Source organism: Telopea speciosissima, chromosome 1 (genome assembly GCF_018873765.1).
Source record: "Telopea speciosissima isolate NSW1024214 ecotype Mountain lineage chromosome 1, Tspe_v1, whole genome shotgun sequence".
NCBI lineage: Eukaryota > Viridiplantae > Streptophyta > Magnoliopsida > Proteales > Proteaceae > Telopea > Telopea speciosissima.
Window position 1 is genome coordinate 32,903,434 of NC_057916.1, and position 10,755 is coordinate 32,914,188.

The window sequence follows — 10,755 nt, forward strand, 5'->3', positions numbered from 1 at the left end:
TATCATACAAATCAATAGTTAGTTGGGGGTTGTGGGGTGGGGAGTGGGGTTGTATTTGGCCATTGATTGCTCTGTGGAGTAGAAAAATTCTCCAAGAAGTAATAGGGATATTGGGAAGAAAACCACGGCCTGGACATGTGGCCCCCGTACTGGGGAGCGCAAGGGCATCCAACAGGATGGTTGGAGTGGTCAATGGATATAACCGGGCACTGGTTTGATTGGTATAGAACCCGGTTCTGGCACTTATTTATGCTAGTGTGTGGGCGTAACCGGGCAGCAGTCCTGCACAACTAACTAAACAGGCCCTAGTTATTTATAGTACATCACTGAATCTTGTGAAAAGGGTATCGTACCAGACCACACCAAAAAAATATTATGGTGGATGCAACCAACTGGTTAAGGCATGTACGGCAACTAAGAGTGCCGTTCCTTTTGTGATTGAGGGTTTGACTCTAAACCTTCTCCCACATCTCTCCAATGATTCAACCTCCAATAATGATACAGGAGATTGGAAAAAAGTGGCCAATGGATATAAATGAATATACAAACACATCCAACCAAGCCCACAAACAAAAACCAACCGAGAAGCACAATCAATTCTCTCAAGACTACAACCTTTCAACATAACTTTTTCAAAACGACCAACCACTATCCATTTTCAACTTCCTTTCTCCGAATACATTATATGTGTACCCATCCAACCCTTTTAGAAGTTCCCACCACCCACTACATAAGGGAAAAAAAGAGAGGGAAAGAAACAGAAGAAAAAGAAGGGTCCCCACTGCAAAAGTGTTTTGGTCATCCACCACTAACCCCCACTGATAACCAAGGTGGGAAAAGCTAGGAAAAAAGAAACATAGCATGAGAGAGCTTTGACAATCTCACTTGGCTTGAACCCAGCATACAATGAGGATTCCCTGTAATTTTTTTTCCCACTCTTCCAGTGCAACATCAGAGCCTGTTTAACGAAACAGGGAACAAAAAAGGCAATAGTGATATTATGGTATCTGACTTCGATTGCATTGTCCCGGACGAGAGGTGTTAGTAACCATCCCTGGTAGTAACTACAATTTGGTGTGGTTGGAGTAAGACCATTAAGGGGAGGTGGGCCACCAGAGAATGTAGGGAGTCGTCGATGGGCACGTGCAACTGCGTTGCAAGTCTATGAAGGGGTGTTCGACTCCGGCTTCACCAGTGTGGAGGTGTCTGGTTCATGTGTGTGGTAGATAGCAGAAGCAAGCGATATCGGCATGATGCAAAGTGCCTTGGACTGCAGGAATTGCATGGCCGCCCCAACATCTTCTTCCATAAGCTTTGCTACTTGCCGTTCTGTGCCATCGTTTGACCACTTCTCCCATGCTCGCTGGTTGCTTCCACCTTCACTGCCTTCCCCCTTTGAATTCGAGAGAAAAAAAAGCATGTCACAATGCCAAAGGAAACTTGATATACCAAAGACAGTTAAATAAGAAATCAAGGTAGAGTCAATTGCTGGCCATGTTGGATTGGTGGAATCGGGAGCAATCAATCCGAATCAGCCGATTCACCAACCAGTACCATATTAAGCTGATGAATGCACATAAACATGAGCTATAAATACAACATTGAGTACAGAATCCTACTCATTCTATTACCTCAGCCGAGTTTAATGGGATGTCAGCCACAAGCTGTGCCACGGCACCAGCTCCCCCAAGTCTACTCATGCTCAGGACCTGTAAATATGTTTGGAAATGGGAACCAAATTCATCAATTATTAGAAAATGGAACACATTCAATGGAAGAATGCAAAAGTTTATCTTTAATAGCCATGTTTCTGATTCAAAGAGAAGATGGGGGCTCAAATTCTAGGCCAGGTACTACGTTGGAGATTCAGACAGCAGAGATGGGGTTTTATAGGTATGCAACCTCTCTCGATTTTCATTTAGAAACTTCTTACAGATCCTGAAGGTGACAAACTTGTCTGACACCAAGGATTTTAAACACGAAATTGGGGATCAAATCGGTCCCTGCTGGACAGAATCTACCGGAATGAATCCCAAAAACCCTAAAATCAGCCCCTAAGATCGGAAACCCAGAGATCCAGTCAACCCTAGAATCGACCACTGCGGAACGGCCAGATTCGGAATCGGTCATGGCCAATTCTGACCTGATACGATTTGACCAATCCAATTCAGATTTTTAAAACGTTGTCTGACAAGAACGGGTCCTCCTTCACAGATAGACAAGTCTAAGTTTCTGGAGATTGCAGAGCAATATACAAAGAGTGTACACTTTTAGATCGATCCAAAGTGGACTTAAAGGAGATTAAAACACATCTCTATTATGGGTAGGAAAGAGCAATCAGTTTAGCCAAGAACAAAAACATGCATAGAGTAGTTAAAGCTTCCTAGCAACAATGATAGTTCACTGAATGCTTAGGATGGACCATGCAAAAAATACAAGGCCTGAAAGGAGCTTGAAAGCCAAAAACCAAGTGGACTGAAATTGCGGGATATGGCTCTGAATAAAATGGAAAAGAGATGGCTTTACATAAAAAATAACACAAAGTGGTTGGAAGAAGGAAATAATTATTGATCCCTATGATATGAGAATATATTTTATTTAGCTAAATAATAGCTCAATTCCAAAAGTAGAACCATTTTACCTTGACTTGGAGCCTGAGGAACTTTACATAATCCACGATCTCATCAAGCATGGCTGCTCTGTCTGTCTGCATAACTAAAGGCAGAATGTTAATACACTGGACATGGACAGATAGTGATGTTCATCATAATAAGATGTATGATCCCTCTCACATACTACACAAGGACAAAGTACCTAATAATCATAATTCTCTTAATTTCCCAAATATGGCCTCATAAAGTATGGATCTTCTCAGTTTTACCTATTTTCTTATATTTGATCATAAGGTGGAACTTGGGCCATCAGAACCATGCACAACATGTTGATGAAACCTGTTTAGGCAGAATCACTGCTATTAAATATTAATTTCTCGTTAAAATACTAGAACCTCAGAAAAACACAGAAGTTCCTTTGGTCTTTTAGCTGCAGGACCACACAGGAACAGCACCAGCAGTGATTTTCCCTAAGCAAATCAAAGCGGCCATTGAACCATCTAATCCTACAATTCAGATTATATTACTAGACGAGATAGAAATAGAATAACAGCAACAACCATCACCTCCACCACCAACCAACCTCATCGAATAGGATGTCAGAAGTTCTCTAGTTGGATTCTTTCATGAATGCTTTAAGTAAAAAAGCCTCCATAATATCAGAATCATCTAACATCGACCACAGTGATTTGTTTTCTTACCCAATATCTTGACATTCAACCATCATTTGGCATGAATCTACTTATACTCCCCCATGATCTTGAGAATATTTTCTTTGGGATCTTCAATTAGGTATGCTTCAAAGAGATCTCATCTGAACCTCATCATCCTTCAGAACTCACCAATATCAGATTCTTCTCCAACCCCAAAAAAATTAAAGAACCCTTTAAGTCTTTTCCCCCCACCCTAAAAATGAATAAATACAGGGACCTTTGGATACTGAATCTCCATAATTAACTCCATCAATAAGTTTTATGCACATGTTATGTGCCTAGCACCTGAAAATGTTCTCTTCCTATCCTTTGACCAAAAACTCATTACAGTAGACATAAGAAAGATTTGGTTACACTGCACATGTCCTCATTCGGCTACAAAGATGCATTCCTACAAAACAAGCCATAAGCTAGTGGTGCAATGGGTAACTCAAATTCATAGTTTATGCCTGAAATCCATTCAATAACCTAAACCAACTGACAACTGGATGGGATATATTGCAGTAACTTCCTTTAAAAAGAAGAGGAAAAAAGAAAGCAAGAGAAGAAAAAGTAAAGGAAAAGCGAAGCCCAGTGAAAATCTTCATTTTCCACTGGATGGAGGGAAACTTCCAGCCCCTGCTCAATACAGTTTCACAACTGAGTCCTCACATTACTCAACTGACCTATATACTACCTAGAATTCAAAAACCATTGTTCAGAAGGATGTGCATGCCTAGAGCACGATTCTTTAATTGTCACATATGATGACCAAATTAAAAATTCTATGCTTTTATCGAAAACATTTGGTAGGAAACACCGCCCCAATCCCAGAAGAGGGGGGGGGGTCACTTCCTCATTAAGGAAATCACAGCTACAACTGGACTAAAATAAAATATTTGTTGCACATATGCCTTCATTTCTCAGCTTAGCAATTATGATATGGATGCAAAGCCACTTGGCAATTATGATGTGGACTCCAAGGATTTGAAGCCACATGTGTGTCTCCGAAACCTCCAAATGGAGGAAGATAAAAATTGTTAATGGAGTGTGAAACATCTTTTGGAAGTACAACTAAGCACTCTATATTATCTCATCGCTAAAATTCTACTAGTCAGGAAGTATTGCCTCAAGAGTTGAGAGAGGCAATGCCAAAACAAAGGGTTATTATTATTATTTACAGCCGACCAGTTACTTTGGAAAGAAAAGATTAATATCGTAAACTTTTGTTCAGTTAGTGAAATTTCAATGTCACATGCTCTGAGGCCCTTTTCGGGTGGCAGCCTGACACTGCTGCAAGCATGTTTTCAATAAGCTACTATGTTGCACCAAAATCGGTGGAAAATCATCAGTTGCTTTTATGTAAAGGCCAGAAGCAATCCCAGAACTATTTACCGATTTAAGAGAAGAATCTGAGAGCTTGTTACTGATAATCTCAAGTTCTTAGAAGGCCTATTGAGAATAACAGTTTCCCCATCACTATAATTCTCAGTGGCATAGTAGTTCACTTTATGGCAATTTATGAAATAAGTACCTCTTAGATAATTTGATCTTTGCATGGGAACTTTTGGGGAGGGATCTTTACAATTGCATTTGTTTACAGCCTCAAATACATAAGGCTGATTTGTCCAACACCTAATCGAGTATTTGCAGCAGACGTTGTAGGCCTTCAAATCTTTGTTGTGATCATACCGTCTTTCAAAATCATCAACTTGCATTCAATTTGAGTAGTATGAATTTGAGTTAAATCAGGCACAAACATAATGAATTCGGTGGTAATGGATCTAATTTAATAACAAGCAGTGTTCCTTCCAGATTGGTATCACTCTGCTTTACCAGGCCTTGATGGTGTTCAGACCTCAATCTTGACCACCATGACAGAAGGGAGTCTCCCAACACAATCAACTGGTTAGGTTTTAGCAACAGATCCAGAAGACTGGCTAAACTTATTTTGAAACCTTGACTTCCTATACATATTAAGGTGGTCTCGACACCATATCACAAAGGTATAAAACACGTAGTGATAAGAAGGCTACAAGGGACTCAGATTTGGACAAATGCAGGATTACATACCTGACTGAAAATGTTTTGCTTTCTGCTTCTGAGATTGGATCATGTAAAAATGTGTTTAAACACACACACACACAAACTTTGTTCTTTAATTTGTAGGAAAGCAAGTGTGTCAAGTCACGTATATTAGTTTATATATGGGTAAGCAAAACAATTGGGTGTGGAATGGAAAATATCTCGATTCTTCCTCTTAAGCAAGAATTTTCCTAACCTTCTTCAAACAAACAATTTGGTCATAAATAATGAACAGAAAAGCCTAAAACAATTAACTGAATGGAAAGAAGAAGAATAAACTAACTTCTAATAAGGGAAACAACAAAATAGCTCATTGGGGGGGGGGGGGGTTAATGACCTTATTGGAGCTAGGTACAAGTTCCTGCAACGCCTTCATTCTTTCTGCTATTCTCTCCCTGCGTAACTGCATAAAAAGGAGAAAATGAAGTGGTGCCATGCTTTAACAATCAAATCAAAACATAACACAGTTTTATTTTACAACTCTGCTCATGCTAAAACTGGTTAACTTTTTTATACGGAGCTGCCCCCTTAACAGTTCTTCAATAGGAAATTAGCCACCCAAACATAAAAAAGTATTCCGTCCCCTTATTTATCATGCATAGGAGCTTACCCGCTCAGCAATACTGTGGGGATCAGTGGCTTGTCCTCGTCTGGCCCGCACTCTTGGTCGGATGGCTGGTGGATGAGGTGCAGTAGGGACTGCAGTCTGTGTAGATTGACTATGGAAAGGCTGCATGAAATTAAACAAGAAAAAAATGGGAATTACGGCAGTTTCATCACCCTGAATTACAACACGTCAAAACTCAAAACACCAGAACACAATGTGTTCACAGGAAATAATTATGTCACAAAAATACCAGGCTTACTTAAAAGCGTTCATTTCACATCAGAGTAACCCTTTTGACACTAGGCCACTGCAATCATAATTGAATTAAACAACCCAACTAAGCTTCCCTGTTTCATCTACCATTCATTCTAAACCGTTAGGTAGTTAAATCTCCCTCTAATGTAACACTGAGGCTACCTGGTGGCTTGTGAATGCACAACATGCTACAACACTGAAGCAAGTAGGGACCATGATAACCTGACGATAAGGTTAACCGTGCCACTCTACGAGTAGGTGTACAAAGTCAATAGCGCCATTGGGTTATTGGAAAATTTTCAATTTTTGCCCCTCAACGCATATCAGAAGATCTTCCGCTGAGGAGGTTCACCGACGGGAGGTTAAACTGGGCAGATTTCGGAAAGTTATAAACAAAAAAGGTTACATGATTAGGATTAATAAATACCATTGTCGGTCCTTAGGATATTAATTACCAGATTAAGCACTAATTAAATGAAAAGGAGAAACTTAAAAAAGGAAATTTGGGATTTATTACAAATGAAGCACCTGATGGACCTGAGGTGCAGCAGGCCGGACCGGGTGCGTCTGACTCTGTACATGTCCAAACCCCGGGAACATCAACTGCACTGAGTCTCTGTCCTGCAAAAAAAAACACAAGCAAACCAAAGATATAAATACAAAATACCCCCTCACTTTCACTAAATTCACAAACATGCCCCTCCATCATTTCAAGCAATAACTTGTCGCCGCTGTTCTCCGGGAATTCCGCGTGAATAAATAATCAACTGGAAGAAAAAAAATTCCATGGATTCTGAAATTCTTCCACTTCTTAACACAGTTTTCCGATAACCAAGCCGGAAACGGCAAATGTATTCAACCCACCTAACATGCATGAGAGTTCCCTGAAACTACAAGGGAGAAAGATGAGAGGACTTACGTTCTTTCCCGAAGAAAGCTTTGCATCAACGCCTTCCCGGAACCGTTTACCGCTCCCAGAAGCTTCCTCCGGTTTCACAAAACCAGTTTTCCCTTGTTCCAAGCTCAATCCCAAGGGAAACACTGTAGTTGTTCCCTGATAGCCACCTCCACCAGCACTGCGCATGTGAGCAGTGCCTTCACCTGAGCTCAGCTGCAGAACCATCGACGATGCCCCACCTGCCGTTCCCGCCAAATTCCCTTCATTTCCCGCCAAAGATGATTCGTTACCCGGGTAACTTGGAATCGCCAAGATTTGATCGAAGAAATCGTCGCCTAAACCTTCCGGCGGGTTGTTCGCCATACCGGAGATGTTCTACGACAATAATCAAGTGTTACAGAAGATGGAAGTTTGGTTTCTTGTGCGGTACTAGGGTTTATAAAGAGCATCTACTGTCTACAGAGTTGAGAGAGAGAGAGTGTATGTGACTGTGTGTGGACAGTAAAGGGTTTGAAAGAAACCCAAAAGCGAGGTTGTCGGCGGAACGTGTTACAGTTCCATCGCCCGATAAACCGGCGAGCTTCGTTTGCTTCGAGGGATTACTGTCTAATTACATATATTAACTACTCTAAAGAGAGGATGAGAAGACAGAGAAGAGAGAGAAGAGAGAGTAGCAGTGACTGAAGTGTTGAGAGAGAGAGAAAGAGAGAACAAAAGCGTATGCTCGCTATTGCACGGTCGCCTTCGAAAGTCTCTCCTTTCGCTCAGCTTTGTTCTGACATCGTTTCTCGCGCTTTTTAAGGGAGAGAGAGAGAGAGAGAGTGAGAGTGGGGATGTAAAAGCGGATATATTTTTTGAGAGTTAAAAAAAAAATGCGATGATTTATAATGAATATTTAAAAGAAAAGGTCATTGATGCCTTTAGGAGAAATTACGAATCTTGCCATTACCTTCAATTTTAAAAAAGCGGGATGCCTCTCTCTCTTTTAATTGTTTGAAATTATTCAATGTGGGATGGGTTCATTGTCGTCGATGGTATTTATGCCTTTATTCATGTTTATCCACTTTCTTTTCAAGTACAACGGAAGATCATGGCATCTGACGGTTGAAACTGAGTATAGAGGCCCTATCTGACATGTACAGTTGGCACCGAAGGTTGGTCTAATCAGATCCGAATCGCTCACAACAAGGGCCAACCTGGAACCGATGGCCGAACTCGAACCAAATCCAACACACTCACTAGTCAATTCGGAAACTTAGATTAATTTTAAAATTCTGGTTGAGGTAGACTGAGTCTACCTGACTCGGGTCCGATTCAGATCGGATTATATAGAAATCGATTTATACCCGATTCCTGGTTTTAGAACCATATTGCTGATAGTTCTAGTCTTCTAGAGATATTGTTCCAACCTCCTTAACAGATTTCATATCGGAATTTTAGAATTGTTTTTTTATGCAATTGTAGAAAGCGATAATCTGTTGGTGATCAACCGGCCTCTTTATTCAGGTTTTTCATGGTCCCCTTGGCTTATAAGTACTAAAAATAGTTTAAACCTCATTTAAGTAGAAAAAACTTTGGCTGGATTGAGAAAGACATCTCAAACCCTTATTGATCTTATTTTGATCGATCCAATATTCATTGGATCTGGACGAGTTTGATGCCAAATCTCGTTATGTGAGGAGAAAGTCTATGGAAAGATAGGAGCGGATGAGAAGCATCGCTAGGTTTTATAAATGTATAGGTGTGGAAGAAAGAATGCTGTCAACTTTTGTTGCATACACTAGCACCTCCTTGTGTCTATCTCTCTTCTCCCACAAGTCTTCTTTTTTTCTTTTAATTATATTGTTCATGCTGGTAGATAATTTTGACTATTTATTTGGCATATGGTTGGGAAAAAAATATTTAATTGATAGTTTACCCATCTCAATGTTTATTTGCTGGGTAGTGGGATCTTACTCATAGGTGTGCAAGTTTGCCCCAGCAAGCCCGAATCTACTAAATTTTTTTCAAGGCTTAGGCTAGGCTCTTCAGCATGCGGCTTAGGCCAGAGTTGGGATTTCCAGGCCCAAGGTCGGGCCGAGCTTGGCCTAGATTGAAGCATTGGTTTTTATGGGTCATAGACTAAGGATCATAATTTATATTTAATATATACAATTGATTTATTATCCTAAATATATAAATAATTAAGTTAAAAATTTATTTTTATTATTAATCTAAAACAAAAATGATTAAAAAAAATAAAGTCAACCCGGCCCACCTTGAACCCGATAGTGCTAGCCTGAGTTGAGATATCCCAACCCAGACCGATTGAACCCATACTTACCCGTAAAGTTGTATGATAAAGGTAAGCTTAAATCCTGACCCGACCTTTCCAAACTAGTATAGTGAGAAGGAGGAAGTAACCATATAATGTTAATAGTATGGAAAAAAGAACTCTGTCCGGGAGTGTGGCCTCCTACATCAGCACTCCCATGAGTCTATCTCTCTCCTCCCCATATAAAAAGACATCTCTGCCACCTTGTTTTGAGGAGGAGAGAGATAGACACATGGAAGTGCTGGTGTACACCACACTCCCGGCTAGAAAACTACTTCCCTAATAATATATAGGGAGAATGTTTTCTGTGTCGTAGTGCAGGCTACGCCCAGGCACATGGGCAGCCTGTGCAGGGGGCGGGGTGGTCATTGCACACACCCCCATGTGCCTGGGCACAGCCTGCGCTGCGAACAGAGAACAACGCCCCTAATATATATGCTAGAACTTGATATGGGAACAGATGGGAAGTAATACTTTGCAAACAACTGTTTGGAAATCACAATAGGTTGAGTGATGTAGCATTCATGTCTATAGTAGGCATTATTGAATGCTATCCAAAGATTCCAAATAGTATTAGCTATTAAAGCAAGAAACTATTTCTTCAATGAAGTATCCAATCTCAAAGCAAAAATTAATAAAATCCATGATTGAATGGAAGAAGGATTATCAATAAGATGGCCAAAACATATATACCATATAGGAGATCTTGATGAGGAACTCAATCTTACAGAATTTTCCATACTTTTAATTCTAACTTATGAAGCTGTGGGAAGATGCCACACATGTTGCCAAATGGGAGTAATTGGAGGGGATTATCCATGAAGGGATAATTTGTAAGCTTAAGACCCCAAATGATAGTGTCTTCAACATTGGAAATGGAAATGAGGATTGATAATATAGAATGGACTATATTCTGTGGCTTCCATGTACTGAGAAGGTGAGAGTTCCAAGTGAGAGAGAAATGATCAATAAAATCTGAAATAATAGATGGAACATTTCAAGGTAGAGGATAGGGAGCCATAGAAGGAGAAATCCATGGGAGCCAAGGATCAGTCAAGGGATTGATAGAGTGACCATGGCCAACTCTAATGAAGAGACCTTTGGTAATCAGGCTTCTAGCTTGATATATCTATTTATATCCCCAAGAGGATTAGGGGGACAAGAGGCATGAAGAAAGCTATAATGTGGAAAACATTTGCCTTCCTCAAATGTCCCCGTAAACTAGTATTCAGCTGAAGAAGCTACCAAGCTTTTTGGCTAGAAGGGTATTGTTTATATTGTCTGACAATTTA

General features: G+C 40.3%; 1 protein-coding gene across 1 annotated transcript; it reads right to left on the reverse strand.

The window, feature by feature from the left end:
• Positions 1-573: 573 nt before the first annotated feature.
• On the reverse strand, positions 574-7,951 carry LOC122662392 (transcription factor UNE12). Its single transcript, XM_043858016.1, has 7 exons — positions 7,171-7,951; positions 6,780-6,872; positions 6,000-6,119; positions 5,727-5,792; positions 2,642-2,707; positions 1,632-1,709; positions 574-1,393 (listed from the first exon to the last, which is right to left on the reverse strand). The coding sequence occupies exons 1-7, from the start codon at positions 7,510-7,512 to the stop codon at positions 1,163-1,165; spliced, it is 996 nt and encodes a 331-aa protein (XP_043713951.1). The 5' UTR covers positions 7,513-7,951; the 3' UTR covers positions 574-1,162.
• Between the last annotated feature and the right edge of the window lie 2,804 nt (positions 7,952-10,755).

Excerpts from the sequence above, each read along its gene's own strand:
- LOC122662392 (XM_043858016.1), bottom strand. The coding sequence starts at position 7,512 with ATGGCGAACAACCCGCCGGAAGGTTTAGGCGACGATTTCTTCGATCAA. Across the intron at positions 1,710-2,641 it reads TCCTCAGGCTCCAAGTCAAG|GTCCTGAGCATGAGTAGACT; the intron begins GTAAAATGGTTC and ends ACATATTTACAG. Across the intron at positions 1,394-1,631 it reads TCCCATTAAACTCGGCTGAG|GGGGAAGGCAGTGAAGGTGG; the intron begins GTAATAGAATGA and ends TCGAATTCAAAG.